The sequence below is a fragment of the Phaethon lepturus genome, unplaced genomic scaffold, assembly GCF_000687285.1.
Source record: "Phaethon lepturus isolate BGI_N335 unplaced genomic scaffold, ASM68728v1 scaffold2102, whole genome shotgun sequence".
Taxonomy (NCBI): Eukaryota; Metazoa; Chordata; class Aves; order Phaethontiformes; family Phaethontidae; genus Phaethon; species Phaethon lepturus.
In genome coordinates this window covers 31,008-55,992 of record NW_010521040.1, presented here as the reverse complement: position 1 = coordinate 55,992, position 24,985 = coordinate 31,008, and the positions used below count along the sequence as shown (strand labels likewise).

Here is a 24,985-nt window from a genome sequence, read left to right as displayed (position 1 = left end):
CCTGCTGATTGACATCTCAGCCACTTTCCTTGGCAAAACAAAGGAATCACGCATGAGCTGATTCCTTTGACAAAGGTAATTCTCAATTGTACTGCAACAGGACTTCACAGGAATGACAGACTCAAAAAAAAGAAAAAAAAGTACTTTTTTTTGTCTTGGAGTCTCTGAAGCATACTAGATCCAGTGTGTGAAGTTTTCTTCTCTACTGGGAGAGATGCATCATGGATTCACATCTTCATCCCAGGAAAAAGGCACAGAGAAGAAGAGGCAGAGACATAGCCTGCTACAGTAATGAAAGAGTTATAGCCTGAAGTATTACAAGTGCTTCCTCAACTTAAGAAAAGGGCTGAAGCTGCAAATAAAATCAACTTGCAATAAATGAAGAATAAAAAAAAATAAGAGAAAAAAAAAAAACTGGTTGAGATTTGCTGCAAACTTGTTCTGCCACAACAGGCAATTATTCTGGTAGCCAAAAAGACAGGTTTTGGTACTACAAGTCCCAGCCAGAACACTAGACCATCACTAGCTTGCAAGGATGCATGTCTAGCCTATTCAATGAAGCAAGCAGCAGAAACAAATTTACAATAACAATACACACCTTGTAGCATTCATGAAAGATTACTTCAAATCTTTCTATCTGAATCAAATTACTACAAACGGAAGTCCACACCTTATTTTGCAATCCTCACCTTTTTGACAAACCGATAATCATAAATTGTTCCTTCTGTTGGAAATGGGACTGTGAAAGCTTTTGAAGGCTGTTGATCAATACTGCTCAACAGTTTGTACTGTTGTATTGTCTCCTCACTAACTGGTCCATTAAGCATTTCTCTCACAACTTTGTCAAATTTTAGTCGACCATCTTCCTTACAGCTAGCTCCTACAGACCATATCAGTGAAAACAAAAAAGCACCCTGGAGTTGGAAAAAAACAAAATGTAACTTCAGAACCTGCATATTACAAAGTTCTTATTCACTGAAGTCAAAGAAATCTTTGCCACAAATCACAATAGAATTACATTGGACCAACCTGATTTTATGTATATAGTATGGAACCACACTGCTGGTAAAATAAAACACCTTTATCTATCAGCATCCAATCACCTTTGTTGTGGAGCAAAATGCCCCACCTGCTCAGCACAGAGCTGTTATTTTCAGAAAGTTCAAGCATAGGCTGCTTTTTATTCCAGAACAATTTATATAATCATTCTGTTATTCAAAGGCCTACCTCATACAGTGATGGCTATGTCTGTTAACAGGGCTTTCCTGGAATTGTAATCCTTAGATAGCATTGATTTAACTGATCTAAACTGAGATACCAGAAACTGGAGAATCATACAATTTTGGCTGGTTTCTATAAAATTCGTTAAATTTGTATCACGACATCAAACATGTCAGACTCAACTATGTATCAATTATAAAAGAAGATAATAGTATTTTCCTCAACGGACATTAGAAAGTATGTATTCTAATTATGAAATATAGGTTTTATTGTTTGTGAAGTCCATTTCACCAAAGCCTGTCTTGGAATTCCCTATTCCCTTAAACGAACTGCCCACCTCAAGCCAAGAGAAAATGTCATGGTCATTCATAGCTTTAACTGTGGCTTCATCAGCAAATTCATCCATCATGCAGTCCATCAGATTCATTAATGATCGAATTAAGTTTGTATCTGAAGTAGGAGACAGTTCCTGAAAAGAAAGAAGAAATACTCAGTTGCAAGTGTGTTTTCCTCACTGAAGAGGCTGCTAGATGGTGGGGGTTTTTTTCCTCACTGTGAAGATAAAAAAACCTGTAGGACAAATGTGTCTAAAATGCATTCATTTGCAAAATGAAAATGCATTAATTCAAAATGCAAGTTAAACAACACACAGAAACCTTGCTCACAGCCTTCATCTCAACAGCTGTTATTAAAAATTAATAAGTATAAATTAATATGGTCCAAATTAAACTATTTGTTCCTTTGGCATTTAGAAATGAAAATAATTCATATGCTCTTAGTTTCTCAGAAAAGTTCTTAATCCTACCTTTGTGTATTTCCTAATAAACTCAAGACAGAGCGGAACCATTCTGTCAAATAGGCCTATTATAAATTCTTTATGCACAGAACTGATTCCCAAATGCATTGTATTTAGCCAAGACATCATTAATGGTCTCCAGCCTAACATATGGGGCTCCATATAGACCATACCACACCTTGAAACCTAAAAATAAACAAACGGATGCATGTTAAGTTACATGATCTCCAAAGTTTTTTTTTCCTATCTACAAGAACTTAAAATAACATTCAGTGTTATAACATACAGCTTCTGGGATTATCAGAAGCTGGTGTAAAGTGTACAGTGGGGGTTCTGTGAGCCCTGAAACAGACAAGTTTCAAACCTAGCTTTATTTCTTCATCCAACAGGAGACCTAATGTCAAAGACAGATTTTCCTCTTAAATTGAATTAGTTTCCAACATTAAGGTCACAAGAGATAATAAACTGACTACTAGAGTGCCTAAGACTTAATTTTAAATTAAGTTTTATATAATTTTAACTAAAATTCCTTCACAGCATGACTATGCAGATATTTTGTTCTGTTTATATTATCATCTGAACCTCTACTCATATTCAAGAGAAAATTTTTGCATTCCACAAAGTGCTATCAGAAATAATAGGTGTGACAGACATAGACAGGTGCCAGAAATGCAATTATTGTTGGTTTTATCAGAATTTGTCTGGGAGATTAAAGATTTGCACATGAATGTTTTTATTTCTCTTGTCAAGCACTTGCAAGGGCCGGACTCTGAATAGTTACAAGGTCTTCTGTATGTTTGATTTACTTTACCTATGTAAATATGTAATTTTTCACATCATATCGTAAGATTACAAAAACTTTAAACAAGGAAACCAAGCTACAATGTTTTTTATTTTAAACATATATCAAAGAAATACAAATTTACAATTACTATTCTCAGTTAAGTATAGTTTTTTAAAATTAGAATATATACCACAATAATCAAAGACATTTGTAATCAGTCTTTCAAAGACAAGTACTTACAGTAGCAGGAGAAGCAACTTCTAAATCCATTGGTTCAAAAATAAGGCTCATTTGCTGTGACATTTTGATGATCTCTCCACTCATAAGGCACAACTTCTTATTATCATCAAGCACAGTATTCATATTCTCAATCCATACTGCATCCACTGGTCCATCAAAAACCAGCCATTTTCTATCTGGAGTCTGGTTTGCAGAAAATATTTTTAATCAAATATTTGCAATGCATCTTATTACATTTACTGTAAAATAAATATTTCAGATCTAAAGTTATTTTCCACAAAAAATAACTGAAAATACTCAGAGTTGGATTCACAAGCAGTTTCTGAAATCACAATCTATGTTCACAGTTTAGTTTTATAACTTTAAAGCATAGACTAGTAATTAACTATAGAAGGTTAGTATCTTTGACTGGTTTCTTTCAGTTATACTTGCAATGCAGTAAATTGCTTCTGTCAAATAGCAACATATTCAGATACTTTGACTTATGGTGCAGTGAGACTGTTAATACAAGCTACTACTCATCACTAATACCTACTGCACACTTACCATGGAAGTCAATAGGACTAATGTAAGGAATATGGTAATATCTAAAAGTAACATGCCTGGTTTTTACAGTATAAAAAAGTAGTCATAGGTATTCATCATATTTCTTACAGGAAAGTACAAAGCAGTTGTGCAGTTCTGCAAATGTTATTAGAGATGGTGAACTTCACGTTGATCAATTTCAATATACTATTAGCCTATTTAAGTTTATAGAGGTAAAGAGTCTGATGCTGCAATCACTAGCAGAGAGTAAAGATACACCTTTTCTTATACTCAGTGAAAATATTTCAATGAACTTTAATGGAAGGTCAGCCATAAGCCACACTCAAGACAGCAGTTTCTTCCAAAATTAATGTCAAAACGCCCGTATACATAAAGAGCATAGATTTGGGCCATAATCAGACAAATTAAGGAATGACTATATGGTAGAAAGATTAAGTATTCATTTATATATTAAATTATGTATATTAACATATATTGTTTATTTATAACAAATATATGTTTATTATACAAACATATAAACAACAAACAACCAAAAACACCCTTTATCTTCACATAACTACTTCTGAAACACAAATCTTAGTTCACCAGCATCCAAAAAGTACTCTGCATGGAGCACACTACAATCAAGCCAAACTGCAGTCTCTGCATTCAAATGATGAAGCATATGAATTCTACAATGGTTGCGCAAACAACATGGAATTAAAATCTAAAACGTATAAATTGAAAAGTCATTTCCCCAAATGCTCTAAGCCTGTTAAGCACTTACTGGGGAAGATGCAAATGCTCTGAAGCTCACTGCTAGGATGCCATCTGACCATTCATGTGACACTGGATCAAATTGTCCATATAGCTGACCCATTGTTATGGATTTAGGATTTAAAACAGTGATCTGAACCTTGTTTTCTTCCATCAGCCCCTGAAGACACAAAATTAATAAAATCTGTTAACACCAAACATGCAATTTATTATGCCATTTGTTTTATTTTCAATTTTACAGTCATACATTATTAAATCTTCATACAAATTTCATCAGTTTACAGCAGGAAAGACATTACATATACTACATTTGAAAGATGGTTGACAAATGTCTGAAGACACTTATTGCAACTTTATCATATGTAGTCGGAAGTCTAATTCTAATACTGAACAGTGGCTTAATAAATGAAAATTGAATTTTAATTTTTTTTTTTAATCTTAGTGAACTGGACATTAGGCAGTCAATGAAAGAGACACAAGTTCTATTCTTACACTTACAGGGATTACAACAGGCTAAAGCCTTTTGTCTATCTCATTTTTTCCATGTTTAAGGAATAAATATTACTGCCTTGGCAAATTTCCAAGATTGATGTCAAAATGACATTAGAAAGTTCATTTGGGTTTTGGTTTTTTGTTTGGGGTTTTTGGGTTTTTTTTGTTTTTACTTAAACCATGCAAAGATATCTAATGTTACTTTTTGATTAAACTTCAACTGATTCTTCTCTTCTCTCCTTGTGACTAAATAAGACATTTAATACTGTGCACATTAGAGATCACGTCACTGAAAACCACCTTTCTTCAGGAATGAATTACAAGGAAAGCGACAAAGTGCAAACACTCATTTGAACACCTATTTACTGTAGCCTTAAAATATAAGAAACACCTACCCCTGATTTAAGAAAAAAACCTCTTTCCTTCCAAAAGCAGCCCTATTGTTTATGAACTTGAACTGAGAAATCAGGAGTTCAGCATCATTTCATGCCTGTTCTGACTGCCTTCCTTCCACAAACACACATAATCTTTCTTTGTTTCACTTCACAAAATACAAAATGCAGGCATTTTTATCATATTCTTTCAAAGGAGAAACAAGTATGTTTATAAAAAAGTATGATTACAATTTCTTTTTCTGACAGTCTGCACTGAATTATAATTCAAACATGCTTTCTTGTTTCACCAAAGTGCATATTCAGAGGGAAATGTAATATTTAAAGAAAGGGGAAAACAAATAACATCTTCTTGGAAAGAGTTACAAGCTGCATGAACAGCAAACACACAGCCATGACAAAAATACAATTTAAAAAAACCTAAGTACAGAAACTTTGTCACAATTGCCCCGCTAAAAAATCAGAATACTGTTGCAATGACAAAAATTTAGATTTAGACTCTTCAAGATTTGCAAGTACATTACAATTTTCTTTTGTATTAGTTCTGTTGACAGCTTCTTACCTCATTCATCATAAATCTCTCCTCATCTTACTCATCACAATGCCCCCTAATTATAAAATTCAGATATAGTCCCAATACAGCTGCTAGAGCTCTCAGAACATCAGTTCAGATGAATGAAATTTTCTTCATGATGGTAAAAATCTTCCAAAAAATCCATTGTTACCATAATCAGAATGAAATTTTGTTGGTTAGTTGAATACCAGCTGGGAGGGGGGAGGGCAGAGGGCCAGGGAAGGAGCTCCAATAGGTGTGATGGCCATAACTTAATCATTATAGTTGATTGAGAAGCTGAGCTAACAGGAGGAAAATAATTCGACAAAAATTTCTTACTCTAACATATAACTTTTTTCCTCAAAGAGAAATGAGGAGTGGACAATGATTCACTGAATTAAAAGGAAAAGCAGAAAGTTAAATATTGTTTTACTGGAGTGACAGACAGGAACAGAATTTCTCCTACATACCTAAAGCAAGAGCTTCACAATTTAATCTACAATACAGGAAGCAACTAAGTAACAGCTTTTAATAAATGATCATAAGAGTACAGTTTTGTTTGATAGCAATACCAATGTGAAAGTCTAGGCAGTCTAGTCTTGCTGCTATCTGCACAAAAATACAAGGTGTCTGCCTGAAGATCACCATTAAGGAAATGAAACAATTTTGCTGAAGTGGTTGATTGCATGTTTCCAGACAGCCAGCCTGAAGAAATTCAGTGTCCTGAAAATCACTTATGCTTCATGGTTATTACTATTTTTCTCTGGGGTGCCTGAAGTTCACAGAGGGAGCCAGTCACGTCTCAAGTCTCAAATCCTAAAAACTTCATTTCAGAAAGAACTACAAAAGTTCCTTGTACTGCGTTTACATTCCATCCTAGCAGATCTGACTAGACTGAATCTAGAGGTACTCAGACCACAGAATAAAGACAATAACTATGATAAGATTATTCTGCAAAAGTCTCCACAGCCCAAGTGGCAGGATTCCAGAGATCCCATATGAAACATTAATATTTTGATGGCTTGAATTTGAGCACTATTTGGTATAGCTATACTACTGGACTGAAGTGTTCCAGAAAACAATTATTACCCACTTCTAAGTCAGACGAAAAGTCATTTAGCAGAACAGATCTTGGGTTTGTTTCAGATCCAAAATTTGCCTGAAAAATTGCAATACTCTGGTTTAAAAAATAATAAAAACTTAAGACTATTTAGTTTCTGTGTTTACATGGGCTTATTATATTCCTGAGAGAAAATCTTCAAAACTTTGTATAAGTTTATGAAGCAGATCCATTGTTTGGATTCTAAACTGAATAATCTCTGTTAAAAGAGAGTTCATCAGCTGTCATGTGAATAAGTTGAAATCTGGTATAAAGCTTTCACAAGAAACAGTTTATCATAAAATTTCAAGTAGCTAATTCAGTCCTTGTCCGATCCAATGAAAGAATTTAGAGAAAACGTCATGTGTAGAAACACCTGAAATGTATTTAAAATTGGGTCATCCTATCTTATGTAAGTTTGGAAGTACAAATTCTCAATCAAATTCTTTAGCTTTTCATTATAATTTTAAGTTCCTTAAAGTAAATCCTGTATTTAGAATAAATACTAAAGTATGTTTATAAAATTTTTTTTAAAATATTTTTCACCAGAAATATTTATAAATACATTTAGATACCTTCTCACACATGTCTCCCAAAGCTCCTGCCAGAACTCGATATGCAGATGTTTTTCCCCCAAAAGGCTCTCCCACTATCATAAAGCCATGACGCACAATCATCATCTCATATATCTGTAGGATCTTCATAGTAAATACGTCAGTCATTTGCAAATTCATAGCATCACAGTTTGTTTTGATGGCTTCCAACAGGTCATTGTAGTCTGCTTTTGGTAGCTTCACACCCGGAAACAAATCAGAAGTAATACCCTATCCAAACAATTAATTCGAAAGTACACTTATTTTCATAGCAATTTTGTTTGACGCTAGCCAGACTAATACTATTTTGATTAAAATAAAATAACTATGAATTTTATGTCACTCTTGTCTAAGACAAAATTCTGACTTTGTAATTTATTATTGATATTTATTTCATGTATCTTTTTCATGATTACCTGGGCACATAGAGAAGTAATTAACTATCTAAGCATATTCTTTCCCAATAAACATTAGCTTTTATTACATTAGTTAATAAAACTTGCAGTTAGAAAGTAGAGAAAGCGTTTACCTTTTTTCCTTGATAACTGAAAAATAATTAACTGAAATCTAAATTTAAAAGCAAAGATCCTGCAGTTTTGCTTACAACAAAACAAGAAAGATATAAACTGAAGGTGTAACAAATGCAAAAAAGAATCTCTGGGCTATCATTTCAATTAGCCAGACCTGCAGTATCAACTTGGAAAGCAAAGATTACTGAAAAAAACATTCAAAATAAAACATATTCTTTAGAAATTACAATGACAGCAATTATTGGTGAACTTAGAATCGCATTATTTTGACATTTTTCCTGTTGCTAGGTATGTTGATTTCCTTCTACTGTGTGCCTTCGTTTTCTTTTAGCACTGTTAGTTTCCACTGTTAACATGTTAATGAGCACACCACATCGTGACCTTAAAGTGTTTGGTTTATTAAAAACTATAAAATATGTATTTAAATATGTTTAACATTCTGTGCTAGCAGGGGCATGTTTTACAGGGGACTATGACAAAAACAGGGCTTTTCCAATGAAATAATCATATTTCCCAAGTAGACATATCAAGCTGTGTTCAAGGTAAGCAGCTTCTCTTGTCTGAAACACATTTGATGTAAAATTTCCACTGGTTATTCATCTCCTGCACATTTTTCCCCACCCTCTCTGTTAAAGAATTAAAGATTTATACACTTGTGCTAGCGTATGGTCTTTCTATGCCTATAGATGGTCTTTCTATGGTATATATAGATTCTATAACTAAGATAATGAGAGAAAAAAGAAATCTATTAATAATTTCCTTCTTAAAAAATTGATGACATAAATATGGGGAAATGGAGGAATACCATATTAAAAGAAACCATTTACTATCACAGCATAAGTATATACTGCTGGGCAAAACTGTCTTCTCCACAAGCAGAGCAGGATCGATATTATAAATAAACCCATCAATAGGGCCCAAAGATTTTATTATAGGCCCAATGCAATATACTACAGGGCAGTATTAAAGGAAAATCTTTTCTGAAGTGTTAAAAATCAAGATTCAAAAAATCTGGACAGACCATAAATAACTTAAAACAAACTGAAGCAGAGTTTTAAGCAAAACAAGACAGAGAAAACGTGTATCATTTGCATGGTCCTAATAAACACAGAAGAGTTATTGTGTATCTCCAGCCAGATATACCTGATTACACTGCAGATCTGAATAACAAAGGCAAAACCAGCAAAATTAAAATGAATAAGGAAGGACATGCATGCTTTCCATTTCTCTCAAGCGTGCTATATAAATTGAGGTAAGAAATTAATATTTCTCATAATAAAAATCGAAATAATTCTTAAAATAATATTTAAACTTTTAAATTACATTATTACTGCTGAACTTAATTTTTTTTATTCTGTACCCTATAAGAATTTCAAATGAAGCTGCTTTATTCCAGAACTACCAGAATCAGGCTATTGCAATTCCCACATACTCTAGGCTTAACTTAGTGTTGACTCCTAAATCTGTCCCCCAATAGATAACTAATTACAGTGACATTGTGGTGTCATGCTCATCTGTCGGTGTTTTATCCTGTAACGTGCATCTGTTCTGTACTGACATGATCATCTACTTTAATTCTGTGTATTAGTCTTACATTCTTAGCCTTCTTTTGTTGTTTACAAGTTGATAATGTGATAATTTCTAGTTTCAACTTACAAATTTTTTCCTATTTTTGGGATATGCCAACAAGAAAAATATTAGTATGTGTCAGGCTATTTCTTCTCTAAATGAAGATACATTTGTTATTTATGAGAGTGAAAAGTGTATAGTATTACTTCATAAATAGACTTAGAGTTAATTTCTGTACACTATGTTATTAACATTGCTATACTTACTCTTAAAGACTGAAACTTAGAGAAACAACTAGTGAAGATGCTTCAATTTTGCAAGAAAACTTCTCTAAATTTATCTCCAATATTTAAAAATTTATAAAAATATGATATCTCCCTTCATGACTTGCTTTCAGGAAGAAGTGTGTAGTTTAGGAAGAATTTTGATTATAGTAACAGTGTCCAGAGATGTATGTTCAGTTTCTAATTCATTATGCTTTCATATGACTTTGGGCAAAGCAATTACCTTTTCTGTGCTTCAGATTTCTAAGGCTTTTTCTTAAAATTCCTAAAGGAAAGAGCTTCCATATTACTTTCATGCCCCCATGGATGTTTTCTTATAGAAATTACCTCAGTTTACTCCATTATAAAATTACGCAAAAAAATATTATGCACTGAAAATGCAATTGCCACTACTATGACTGCTAAAATACACCTATTACTATCCAAAACAACCTGTGAGAGTTTTTGATGTTGTGAGTGTACAGTTGCACACAAATTCCCGTGGCTGTATATGAAGAAACAATTTTTTTTCTAAGTAAGATCTTTCTACTACTGTTTATAAAGGTACACATGAAGGTCAATGTTTTCACAGTTTCCAAACATCTGTATATAGCCCAGATCCTTTCATCTTTTTCTAACAGGACACAGAAAGCACACAGCTACCAAAGATTGCAAACTTCTCCTAATGCAGTTCACAGCTCACATTTGTGTTGGGCATGTCTGGTTCAACCAGAGGTATATTAAACATGCCTATCTTGCAGAAACAGATTGCAAATCCAATCCAAATGGCACATATTAGAACACAGACTGACTGCGTTAGTGCATTCTGTAAACCAGGGGACGAAGTTACAGATCATTTTCTCAGTTCAGTTCCATACTGAGATCAACTCACAAGAAGAATGAACCTGACCCACTTAATCTATTTACTGTTTTGCACATGTTTTAAATTAAAATCCAAATTTTCTGTTATAGAGAGGAGACTACTAGTACCTACCTATTTCATAAAAATACTTACAAGGCACTCTGAAATGTTGAATACACAATATATAAAAATAGTATGTTAGCATTTCAAGCTGTAGACTTGGCAGAAAATTTCATTGGTCTGAACTATCAAAACCCAAATGCTTGCTATATTTGCTAGGAAGGAACAGTTAACACTACATTTTAAAATAATTACAGGCTAGTTTAAAAAAGTCTTTGGTCCATCTCTCTGATAAATCTGTTCTATAATACTTTCATCAACTAGTATTTTTATCAAGCTCTTTAAATTACTAAAAATCTGTATGTCTTCTACCTCAAAAAGTGGTAAATCATGAGACAAAAATTTAGGCAGGTTGACATCTGTAATGGATCTAAGGAGCAAAATTTCTTCATCTTCCAATGGATACTTCAGCTAAAAAATATAAAAAATAACATTAGTTAATTTTTATACTTTTGAAAAACAGATGTTAAACTTGCCTGTTTTACTGAACATTTCCTTTTGTGCATCTGTGCAACTATTTTGGCAGGTTCAAGTCCACTGATAACAATGTATGTTTTAGATGTATGCTTATACATTCAATATCAAGGTGTTTGCAGTAGGTTTCTACAGTCAGGATAATTTCACTTTAGTTTATGCCTAATGATGGGTGTTACTATAAATTTGATATGACTTTTTTTTCTAAACCATTGATTTTTTGATTTCTAAGATGTATTCCTCTTCTTCCTAAGGAGGATAATTTTCCATTCTTTGACATAAAACTTTAGCCTTCAGCAAAGTGGAAATTCTAAAAGCTTGCATATAGATCTCTCTCCCAAGTTATAAAAAGAACAAAACTAAAAAAGTATGTGCCGCTTTTGCCACAATACATAGCTTAGTTACTGATTTTGGGTTTGGTAGGTTTTTTGTAATAGTAGGATTATAGGTTGAAAAAAAAATGGAATGGAAGAGAATTATAAATACTAGTCTACCTAAATAAAAATAACTGAATTAAAAACCCAACAGCTTAGTTTCTTAGTAAAATGTATGCATTCATCCACAACGGAAGCCAAAACAAAATACTACATCCTATACCATTTTTCTTAAAGATAAAAGAGTGATCAAAGTCACACGTGGCAGATATTAGCCAGTGCGTTACTGGAAAGCGTTCTCACACTATGGCAAAGGCATCTGAACCTCGTAAGAAAAGCAGAGCAAAGCAGTGGCCAACATGCCAAACAACTCATTAAATTTGCATTTAACTAGAATTCTTGAAAAATAATCATCACACTTAGCAGGCACCTCATCCAGTGACAAGTGGTGTGGTGAATGGCCTGGTAGCTTTATCTCTTCTTAACTTTCCTCAGTTTTATGCTCCAATACATACCCTTTTCATTTTCATAGGTATCAAAGGATGAAATTTTAAACAGCTATTTGCCATTGTGTAGAATAGTGTACCTTCTGTCACTAAAGAGACACATTATTAAGTTATTGCATGACAAAGAAAATTTAAAAAATTATTTACCTTCAGGTTGCCAGCAGCAGTGAGTACTGACTTCACAGCTCTCATTCCATAATCATAATGGTGCTGAGAAGATAACTGCTCGGAACACAGACGATATGTAGCCACTATTTTTACAGACAGAGGTCGGGCAGTAACAAAACCACAAGAATACAGAACAATCTCTGCAATCATGGCATAATCAGGAACCATCATAGCTACTGTTCTAAAGAGAGCCTATTAAACAGATATGAAAAAATCACATCAGAAAAAATTATACCACATTATTATATACAAGTTTTTTCTACAATTAAAAAAATACTACTTTTTTCATTATTTCATTAATACAGTGACAGCCAATTAAATTTAACTACGGAGATAATGACTACAATATATTTAATGGCTTTGCATAAATGCTCAGAAATACTTTATTTTCTATTGTGATAATTCATGGTTGTAGGTTGTCTTCATTCAAGATTAATAACAAACACACATAAAATACCACAAGGTCTAGAAGGAATAGGGGAGTGCAATACAACTACCACAGATAAGTTGATGCTGTCAGACTCCTACTAGCATTGTTTAGGTGCAGCCTATGCTTCTGCTTAACCACTGTTCTACCAAACAAGCATCAGAATACTTTCAAACAGACAAAACTTTCGTTACTGTTCATATTCTACCAGAAAGTTTTTTAAATTACCCTCTTTCATTTATACAAGCAGAATTTTTAAATCTTGCATTCACGCTACATGTTAGTGAGTAAACTTCCCAGACAGTTCTGAAAAATATTTACAAAGACTGTACTTTTCCACATTTTTATTAATTTATCAAGACATTTGCTCAGATTTCCTTTTCTTTCTATGTACACAGGACAAACCTATTTAGAGGGCAAGAAAGGACGTAGCACTCTTGTAACAATCACTCAATAATAATCTCAAACAGAATAGAAATCTTGTACATTAAAAACATCACAAGTCCCCACATTTTTATTCAATATTAAAATATTAGTGTATTCAATATTAAAATATAGTGTATTCAATATTAAAATATAGTGTACACTGCTTGTACACTATAAAGCGTTCCTTTTAATTTTTTAACTTTCAGGTGCTTAGCCAAGAAACACACAAAGTTTTGGGGTTTTTTAAACTTTTTTTTTTTATCCTGACAGTCAGATCTTGATTCAAGCAACCACTTCCTGACATCTTAAAATTTAGTTTACTCCTATTTTTCAGTCTAGTTAGCCTTTTAAATTTCTTTTTCTTCCGAGAGATGATTTTTACACTAGTGTAATAAAAAACTGATGGTAATGGATATTAAATATTCTTAATAATGACTATATTTGACAAAAAGTTGTTGTTTTTTACTTTATGTATTAGCTATTAAAAGTAGTAAAGTGTTAAGTGTTAATCATACCTTAAGATTATCAGGAAGCTCTGAACGCCCAGCATAACCAGGATTCATAGTAATGAAGACAGCACATGTAGGGTTCAGTTTCAGTTCAGTTCCTTCAAATACTATTAAATCAGATCCTGAATTAATGCCTATGGAGAAATAAAACATAATGTCATTGCTGGCCAGGTATTGTTGCATCTTAAGTCTTTGTCATATATAAGTGAAAGATATGATTAAAATCACAGTTTACCTCTTTGGATAGTAAAAATCTGCTGAGCAACCACTGACAGTACTTCCAAATCAATCCTGTTGAATTCATCAAAGCAAGCCCATGCTCCACAACACAATAAACCCTAGAAGGGACAGACATATGAGTAATTAATAGGTAACTACTTATTTTGGACATGCCGATCAAAACAATTCTGCAAAAAGAAAAAGTTTTAAAATGCAAAGAAAGGACTTACATCAATGATCCAGAGCACTAACTTCTAAAGAAAATCATTCCAGATAAACTTAGTTTTTTAGAATTTGTTTAAAAAAGGTTTGCTTCTTTTAAAAAAAACAAACAAAAAAACCACTGTACAAACTAATCCAAAATCCTAATTCTTCTGTCCTATGCCAAGAGCCTATCAAGTGCACACATTGTGCATGTTCTACCTTTATAATCAGTATTTTGCAACAGGACAAAGGGGAAGATTTCAGCACTAAACAATCCTCCAGAAAACCTACTCTTCTTTTGCATCTATGCTAACAGTGTTCGCAGTGACAAAAAGCAACATAAGGACTTCTCTGCACAGCTAAAATGCCACCATCATGGCATCTTATGGTATACGATGTTACCTGAAGTGCAACTAAAGAATAATTCTCTCTTCCTATGGTTCTAGTTAATTCATAGGTATTTTCTGAGATACAGTCCCTAAATGCTACCGTACCATCTCTGCAGCACTGGTAGTCTTCCAATGGCATCTCGTGCTTTTTTAACAGTAATTATAAAATTCCCATTTAAGACGCAGAATTTCTTTTTCATCATTCTAAACAAAAGCCCTTAATTTAGCTTATTTTGGTGAACTTCCATCATGTTGAATTTTGAAGACAAATTACGTCATTCCAGTGCCACCTCTGACTCAGAAGTTAACAATAATACCAGAAAGGAAAGCATACTTACTCTATTTTTGCATCATTCCAGTCCAAACCAGGACACTGGACTATAAGGGATATATTTTCATAATACAGAGCTGTCTACTCAGGCTAATACCAAAATGAATATATGCTTGATTTGTATAATACAATGACTCTTAGCAGCTTATTTAGAGTTTAGATTAAACCTCAAGTCTCCTAAAATTTGCAATCGGCTATTAAAAATGCACTCATTGAAATGGCATCTATGTTATCTATTTAAAGCAAATAAAATCATTATGGTATATCTCATTTTTCAAAGCACATAAAAAACATTTTGCTATCTTGATTGGATTCTTACTTATGGTAAGACCTATCTGCACAATACTAGCATTATTAGAGGCCTGGAAATAGAGAAAGATACTTTCACAATACCTTAAGATCACTTCAAGTGCCAAAATAATTTAGAGAATAATTGAGACTATGACCCTCAAGACTTATCCAAACCTTAAAAAATTTTCCTAATGCAAGGTAATCCAATCCATCAGAACAATTGAAAACGACACACTGTTTAGCTACAGCCTTTGCTAAATCTTTTGTAGTTTCTGTTTTTCCAGTTCCAGCAGGACCTTCAGGGGCACCTCCAAGATGTAGGTGTAGTGCACCAAATAGGGTTCTGGAAATAAAATTATAGGGGAAAAAAAATTGTATGAATTTTCATGTTATTTTTCCAGCTGTTCTATCTTTTCCCAAAAACTTTTAAAAATTTGTTTCACGTCTGTGTTTTCCTATGATGGTACAGTTCACTTGCTTCTGGCCAGCTGTAGTTTACAAATGTGTTGTAACGTATGAAGTTTACTAGAAGATCACAATAGAGAATAGTTTACTTTCCAACTTCTAAATCTAAATCTTTTTGTAATTTATCATTAATTACAGTGTCACAAAAGATTGATTTTATCACAAATTTAAATTAAAATATTAATACAGAAGCAATTCTAATCCACCAAAAGAAATTAATCCCATTCTAATTATGACTCCTAGAACATAAAAAATACAATTCTGGAGTCATCTGTTCTCAGGACTAATTAAAATATCTCAATTAAATAAATTCTTGCTAATACAATACATTTAGTAACCTGCAGTTTTACCTGTAGCATCTATCTGTAAGTGGAGTAATAACCAGCCTAGGAGTATTGCCCAGATATTCATATCCATACCTCAGTCCTGCATTGATCATCTTTGTTTGTAGATGCCCTTCCTAAGAAACAAGGCATTAATTTCATAGATTAAATACATTTAAAAAAACCCCACAACTCAACGCTATTTCTCAAGTCCCTTAACAGGCCCAATGCTGTTAGAAACAACTACATGGCAGACTGATGATTTCTCTGAGACACTAGTTTCAATGTGACTCATATTAAAAAAAAAAATTGTCAATTAATATATACTAAAGTATCAACACAAAAAGAGCATTTTTTACATTAACTGTTATTTAAAAAAAGATTCTACTAACCTATTGCAGAGTAAAACTGTCTTGCGCAGCTACTTTAAAAGTTAACAGACTTTCTAAAAGGTAAACAGAAGTAATCACGACCAATAGCTGTAGTTATGGTCAATCTGATGACTGTATGGCAATGTATGATCCCTATGTATTTTTTTTTTATTATTTCACATGCAATGTCTTCTGTATTATGGGAAATGTTGTCCTGATGAATGTAAAATATTGTATCCTGCCACTATCCAGTATAAACATAGTTATTTCTCCAATAAATGTAATGCACAAGTTATATTGACAGTAAGTCAGATTAAAACTAATTGAAAACTGTCATCCCTATAGCATTCTTTATATACAGAATCAGAAAACCAAAATACAGTCTTTGAGTGAACAGTTTTTGTCTGTAACACCCCTTGCAAATTCAGCAAATGTACTGAGACTCAGCAGTGATGAAAAAAGTAATTTTAATTAAAAACTGTTTGCATCTGGCTACTGGCCATTCCAGTTAGCAGTCCATAAAATGATTTGTTATAGGTATTCTCTTATCAGCAGAAATTCTCATAGTAGTGTAACCATTTTCTGTGTCAGCAAGGAAGCAGAAATTGAAAAACTGTGAACAGAAATTACCTTCTAATAGGATTGAGAGCTATCACTTACCTCCCAGTAGTACCTAAGCTGACTTAACCATTCAAAGTCATTCTCATCTTTGACTTTCTTGCTTACTAGAGATGCAAGAACATCCCTAGCATGAACATCAAGCACAACAAGTGCTCCTAGCGTCACTCGATTCTGCTTAGACAGCTTTCCTCGCACCAAGGTGACAACGTCCTCAATCTGTCTATTATTCTGTTCCAGAAAATCCTCTAGTGCCTGCAAAAATTTTTACAAGTTACAAAGTTGCATGTCTAGTCTAAGGCATCATTATTATTTTTTTCTTATATTACTTTTATTTCTCTGTATTAAAAAGTTCCTTCTCACTATAATAGTAGCACTATGTCCTTCATTCACTAGTAGTTCAATAGGGGTTTGTTTCCGGGTTTTTTTACTACTTTTACAGAACCATATGTAAAATCTCAATGATACGTATTCAGAAATAAAACAGCATACACTACTTTCTTCCTGGAACACAGGAAATAGTCCTTATTTTTTTATACATTTCACATTAAAAAAAGAAAATGCCACACTTAAAACATTTTTCAAATATCTACTTACATGTATGCAACGCACTTTCTATGGTTAAGGGACACTGTCTCACTAGAAAAACACCTTTATGTCCCACAACACCTACCAGGCAAAAATTTAACAGGAAAATGCATTTTTCTACAATTTTTCAGTTCATTGACTTCTGGTTATAGTCGCTGTTCTGTTAGCTGAATCATTTCTTTCACACAGTAATTGATAGTTTCCTTCAGGCTAATAAGTTGCTGGTAAACAGAAAAGGGCCAATTAAGGAAAGCACTTGTATCATGACAGTACTTAGAAGCGATTAAGTGCCTTACTGAATTGAAATAAAAAAGTGGGAATTAACCTTAGTAATACACTCACATCAAAGCATGTTTCTACAGAGGAATAGCTTCTGTTTGTCTGGAGAAAAATTTACCTATGTCTGGTTTAGGTTTCTCTCCCTGCTAGCCTGCTGTTCCTCTCCAAACACACTGGCTCTGGTAACCCTCAATAGATTATGATGATTTTGAGATCTCTCATCTCAGCTAGTCATTTTCCAAGCATTTGGATTTTGAATAATCATCTGCTTAGTATGACTTTTTTTTATTTATGAGACTAAAGCATTAAAAACAGAGTTCAAAAGCAGTTCAATTTCTACAGTGTTGCATTACAAGTTCTGACTAGGAAAAAATCTGAAATATGTCACTCAAGTCAGGGATATAAACCCACCAAGCTTTCCTCAGCAAACGTGAGATATCAGCTGAGGCACAGGATATGTCCTCAACTCCCATGTCAGTAACATTCCTTGGTGTTATGCTTCTTGACCATATGACTATATTTCACTGAGAACGTATGTGGTCCACAAGACAGTGCTCCCAAAATGTATTAAACACCTTTGGTTTTATACAGCATCTTAGTTCATTATTTGGTTTTAATAAGAAATTTGCACGTTTGATTTATGTACAACAGTTATTAGTTGGAAACAATTAACTCAAAAATGTTTGAAAGGGAGCATGTGTGTATATGCATGTGCATGTATGTGTGAACACATTTTTTATATTAATGAGTGACTTGGCATCCTGTCCCAGAAAACACTGAAGTGCTTCAGGCAGAGTGCAGTACTTCTGGCCTCTCACATGGTCACTGATTGTCTGTCATGTTTTAGTATGCTTTAGTATGCAAGACAGGAATGGAAAAGAGAAAGAATATCAAAGGCTGTAAGACACAGAGTTCTTCTCCCTGACACAGATTTGTGACAGATTGTCAGGAGATGCAAATGCCTCTCCACTGCTTCACTACATAGAAGCCACTTTCCACAGCAGAACGAAGACTCTTCGGCTGAAGCCAGATGAGCAGAATTCCCACTACAACAGAATTTGAGTGAAAGCTACAGGAAAGACAGGTTTCCCTGCATGCCCACATACAGAAAAGGCTTGATAGAGACCAGCACAAGAGCTTTTGTCTAGGCTCAGAATTCTGTAATAAACATTCCCAAAAGCAAATTAATTTAACCCTTGCTTAACTTCCTCTTTTATTCACTAACAGCATTAATCACATACTCATTAAGGCAAGGTTGGCTTGTTTTGGTTTTTTTAAGTCTAGAATCTCTAAGTTTAGAATTCCTGTCTGTCCTTCCTGAAAGTCTTTCACCAATTGAGGATAAATGGTGCAGCGTATGTATAAGCCTTATTTCTTTCCCCAGGAAACTGAGGATCTCCTTTACGACTGTGAAAAGAAAATATTTTCAAATCTTTTTCAAATCTTCAGATCTGTTGCAAGATTTACTCCTTGTATTAGCAGATAATGTCCTCTTCTTCCTTTAATTCCTGCTTCCAAGACACTCAGAAGCTTCTTTTCCTTGCATGTAAAAAGTGCAGCTGCTCAAAAAAGTCACTATTACCAGGAGTCATTGCTTCAACTTGTGAATAAGCAGAAAATGTTATACAGCCTTCAAATACTGCTCCATATATGGATTAAAGATTAGAATTAACTTTATGTTTGTGGCACAGTTCAGCTATATATGAACAGGGAGAATCCAAAAACACAATACTGTAGTAGCACTTTCAATTGATACCATGTCACTGCAAAAAATAGGAATGAAAAGATGACAAAGTATCATAAAGTATCACAACGTTATAACTTTACACACAACTGTGAAAAACTTGGTGTTTCTTTCTGTCCAAACACCACAGAATGAAAATCTAGTTGCCTCATCTGATTGGTGGCAATTCTAATACAACAGGGGAGAGCATTTATGCCTTAGGAACAAACCGAAGAAAGGTTCTTCAAAACAAATACCCTGAATCTTGATTGAATGCCTTAAGTACCTTTATTCCCACTAGCACTAGCTGACAGTTTATAAATTATGTACCAGTCAGGCATATATATTAATTGTTTGACAAGGGTCAGGATGGTATATATCTTCTAATGCTAGTCCTAGCCCATGTTCATAGAAAGCACTAAACATTAATGAACATTATGTTAAGAGTTCTGAACCAGAGGCAGACAGACAAGCTATACTAGTCCATAACACCTGAATACACCACTGGGCTGCTTTCACAGAAACATGTAATCTACATGTTAAACTGCATAGAACACCACTCTGACAAAGTGCAGAATCATTGATGCCTATATCAAAAAGGAAATATTAATTTCGAAGTCTTTCAAGGATCACATTTCAGTTAGATCTTTAAAGTAGATGCTCAAAAGATTAACTATTACATTGAACACCTATTTGTTCAAAAAAGTTATTACCATAGTTCTGATTTACTACTGCATTGTGTCCATTTGACATAAATTTAAATTTAAAATATTCTTACCTTTTGGCCATTTCTAATAGACAACTGTACTTGCATTGTCCAGAAAGTTTGGGACACACAAAGAACTGTTTGTCCAGGCCACTCTCTTACCCAATTAACACGTGGAGTTTTTGGATAAGCTTCAAGTGCATCCCCAATGACCTAGAAAGGAAAAAGCACACTATAACTACATAGGAAAACATGTAATGTTCAGCTTTAGAATTAATTTAAGTTAGGTTGTATTATAGAGAATAAAAAAAATAAAGCAGCGTCTAGATTCAGCCTCAAATTCATCTCTAATACTGACATCTTGCAAGAAAATCTCTCAACAAAGCTAAAAAAAACAAACCACAGACACAAAATGTCAAATGAACCAAGTGATCACACAAAATTTCTGAGAACTGATTTCACAACACATTCTAAAATGATTCTTGCCATCAGATACTTAAAATTTCCCATCTCCGTTTACAATGAAACTAGAAAACAAGTACAAATACAATTTAGTTAGAAGTAATATCCTAAACTGAAAGTTTTTTCACCTATTCATTCTAGTAAAAACTGAGATCTTTTAATTTTGCAGATCATATAATTTAAACTTATATCTAACTTCAAGTGTGTTTTCTAATAATTGAATGATTAACCTGGTTCTAGCACCACTCAAGGATAACCCCAATGAAATCACAAATTGCACTGGAAAAACTTCCAGTGTATACCAACAGGTTATTCTCCTTTTATTAACAAAACCCAAGCAAGAATAAAGTCTTACTATCAACAAACTCCTCAGTAAATTTAGATGGCTCCTCAGACAAGCAGTGTAAACTACCTGAGTGAAAATCTGCCATTTGTTTTGCAGTTCCAAGCCTCTTGGTTTTAACAACCTATACACACAATAGCATCAATTAAAAAATACATCTATGAGGGGAAAAGGTGTCTGTATTGACATTAAAACTATGCAAATGTTATCTCTCTTAGATTATCATAAAAGTCCTGTAGTCAAAGCTAAATGCAGACAAATGGTACTTAACCATTTCTTATTCATGCAGCTCCGTTTGTCCATGTCTAATACGCACCAAATAGTTGAGGTTATTCACTTTCTCCTGTACTGATATGTCTACAATAATTAAACTGTTGTACTGTAAGACAGCATCAGAGAAAGTGTGTGCACATTTAATTACCTCACTTGACATTGGAAAGGACCACAAAAAAGACAACAGAGATGGTTAAGTATACGGCACAATGATGAGAGACCAGAAAGCCTAGAATGATACAATCTAAAGAGTTAAGGTTCTTGAGTAAGAGCAACATTAAAAAAAAAAACATGAGCAATCTTTCAGTTTAATCTTGTTTCTTAATACCACATCAAGTGTGGAAAAATCTGTGGCAAAAGAATCCTCGTCGCAAACATTTTTGACTGTACTACTTAATTTTAAAGAATTTTAGAGAATTTCACAACCAGAAATTGACACCAGAACTTTAAAAAAAAAAAAAAAAAAAAAAGGTAAAGGTATAAACTTTAAAGATGTGTTTTGATGTTCATGCTAGGTGGAAAAAATAAAAAGTGATTCCAGTATATGTTAATGTTTACTGAAGAAATCAATGCTGAACGATATTAGCCTAGAAAATAAGAGGTTAGGACTTGTTACCCTGTGGACAGACTTCAGCATAGCTGCCTCCAGTTCAACCAGCCATTTTTCAACTTGACCTCTAGCTTCTGATGTTGAGATTGTCTCTATGAGTTCCACTGTCTCTCCTTCACTACTTTTAATGTGTGTAATATCCAATACATCAGTAAATTCTACTCTTGCAATTCCTTCAAAACACTTTTTCAAGTGAGGTTGTACTCTAGAAAACAAAACTACGATTAAACAGCTTCTGACAATTTTTTCTTGCCAATACTAAAGAAGATCCAAACTACCAATTTTTTTTTGGAATTATTTTAGAACAATTTGCTTAAAAGATCATTTTAAGTTTGTTAAAAGTAAGTTTATCCTCAACAACAATTCTTGTGTACTACCCCCTGCAAGATGCCTACTATGGTATTTTTTTGAAGATCAGTTTAAAGATGTAAAATACTACTTATAGTCTCTGTAACATATAAACTAGTAATGATAAACAAGTATTCTTTCTTCAACTGCTAATCCCCCTAGAGTACATAAAATTCCATTATTTATACCTTCCCAGCAAACTATAGTAGAAAGTAATGAATTTGAGTAAAGCAACCAAGCACAACCTTAACACAATTGCTTGTAATAAATTTAAAAAAAACATATTTTTTAAGATCTTTCTCCTCACAAGATCTCTTGCCCTGTTCATTGCAATGTATGACTATTTCTCTGTGATTGAGATGGAATTTCATTATTTATTTTCATTCTTATTTTTGCATGACCTTGCACTGCATTCACTCAGACTATCAAGTCTGCATATTGGGAATCAAACAGCAGTTCCTCTGCTTATAGCAAAGGCTATATTTCTTAACAAGATCACTTCTGCAGGAATCTTTGTAGAGTTAATTCCACTCAGTATAAGAAGGACTTACACTGAGCCACACTTTTGTGGTTTAATCCTGAATGAGGCTGGGGAGTAGAAAACCCAGAGAGACTTAAAACATGGCAAAAGACTTCTCAAATACTTTAATTAGCACTCAAGTCAGTGGTATACAAGTTCCATCTGGTATTCAGTTTTCTACTGTGAAAAATCAGGTATGCTAATTTCATCATGAATTACTATATGGACTTTGAGTCTTCTGAAAAACAGTGTATAGAAGGGTTCCTAGCTTAGAAAACCGAACAGTATTTAAACTATCCCTATTAAAAATTACTCTGTGTTCAGTTATTGTAAAATCTAACTAAGTAGATACTTAATACTGTAACTGCCAGTGAGGAAAAAGAGAGTTCTGAGCTCAAAGAAACAACACGACAAGACTATCTGCATGTGCTGTGAGTCACAAATACATGTATCAAATATTACCATACCTAGTAGGATCTTTGGTCTCTGAAAGAATCTCAAGGAGTTCATCATTAGATAAAAAAAAGAATCTGGGGAAAAACAGGCGCTTCTTCTCTAGGTATTCATTAAGTCCCTTGAGAATTAGCTCCAGAAGTTCATTGCACTTCCGCAGTTTTTCCAACATCTTGTCTATTATTACTACTGTCAGTACATGTTTGTCCTGGAAAAGAAATTATTCCAGATAAAAATGTTAATGCTTTCTCAAGTAAATCACCACAAAGCACTGCAGGAAGACTTAAGCAAAATGAATCTTTATTTCAAATTCTGTTTTACTCAAATCATTGTCAGGGTTACATAACTTTCTTCATTGCCAGGGTTCACTGGAAAAGTAGTTAGGCAGTTGGCATTAAAATACATTTTTCAAAACATGAACTATCATTTTTGAAAATAATTTTCAACACAGGATCAATTCATGAAACAGCGCAACTCCCATCATTCTGTTGGAGCAACATCAATTTACACTGGCTATTCAACTGGATTATATAATTAAGCAACATGAACAATTAAAACATTTTGATAGGTTTTTAAGAGTGTACTTTTATGACAACAATGCAGTCACACATTTAAAGTAGTAATAATCTATCAGAGTTCAATGCAAGAAATCTTTCCTTCTCTACAAAATATATAAATATATACACAATATTACAAGTATTGAGATGGCAAAGTTGTACGTAGGCAAGCTGACACCTCAGTGCTAACATTAACTGGTATGTGGTTTAAAATAAGGTATTCTCTGATCCTAATACATTTACTAGCCAAATACATGTTTAAAGATTTTTTTGCTAGCAAAATGCGAAAGTTATGATTGCTTTAAGAATATTAAAAAAATTATATATATATATATATTTTTTTACCATAGCATCTGAGTAACACCTGTCAAGATAAATTATTGGATAAACACTCAGTTTCTTATATTTGTATACTGTGTAGATGACAAAATATATGTTAAGATATATAGTGCTTTCCAAAGTAACCTCTCAAATTAAATGAAGTTCCCAGGAATTTGAATGGGGCCAGAATGACCATAGGTGAGATGGAAACAGACCTAACTAGAAAAGTTAGTCAACATTAGTCAGTTAGGTCCCCTCTGCTCTGCCCAGTGAGTCTGCACCTGTAAGCACACAACATAGAACACATATCCAGGATTAAAATAAAAAAAGACACAGGGTATAACCAACCATAAGAAACAGCAAAGAGATCAGTAAGGAGAATTCCAGACTAGTCAATCTACTAAGGGGTTGTAAGAACTGCTGATAGTAATAACAAGGAATACTCCAACAATGGACAGCAGAAATCAAAGAATTATGCAGACTATGTCCACTAGGAACAGTTTTGCCAGAGCCCATTACAAATACAGAATGTCCCACTAGGAAAAGTTCCTGATAGGGTTTGCAGAACAACACAGTCTCAGAGCAGAACACTTCACAGAGCAGAAGCATGGGTGACTCATGTTGCAAGGGACAGATGAGGAGATACAGGCTGGACTGCTTTGCAAAGCCCAGAAGGTGCAAAAGGTATCTATGAGAAACAAACCCCTCAGAAGGTGACAAGGCAGAGCTGACCCAGCAATCTGACTGCTGTTCAGCTTCAGTTTGGAGAATTTAATAATAAATTCCAAGTACAGTTTCTGTTCAAAAACTTGTAACATTTTTAAATTATTTGCAATGTGCATTCAGATTTGATTCAATTCCCGACTCACATTACACATACATTTCCAATCT

General features: G+C 33.6%; 1 protein-coding gene across 1 annotated transcript in view; it reads right to left on the bottom strand.

Moving 5' to 3' along the window:
- The window catches only part of DNAH7 (dynein, axonemal, heavy chain 7), a gene marked incomplete at its 5' end in the record, with an annotated part of 112,562 nt that overhangs the window by 60,526 nt on the left and 27,051 nt on the right, over positions 1-24,985 (bottom strand). Inside the window, 16 exon segments of the mRNA XM_010297578.1 lie at positions 690-914; positions 1,559-1,690; positions 2,027-2,203; positions 3,042-3,224; positions 4,354-4,503; positions 7,455-7,703; positions 11,129-11,227; positions 12,318-12,530; positions 13,707-13,834; positions 13,936-14,038; positions 15,309-15,477; positions 15,950-16,059; positions 16,954-17,166; positions 20,280-20,420; positions 21,902-22,100; positions 23,231-23,424. Of these exon segments, the coding sequence (XP_010295880.1) occupies positions 690-914; positions 1,559-1,690; positions 2,027-2,203; positions 3,042-3,224; positions 4,354-4,503; positions 7,455-7,703; positions 11,129-11,227; positions 12,318-12,530; positions 13,707-13,834; positions 13,936-14,038; positions 15,309-15,477; positions 15,950-16,059; positions 16,954-17,166; positions 20,280-20,420; positions 21,902-22,100; positions 23,231-23,424 (2,685 nt within the window).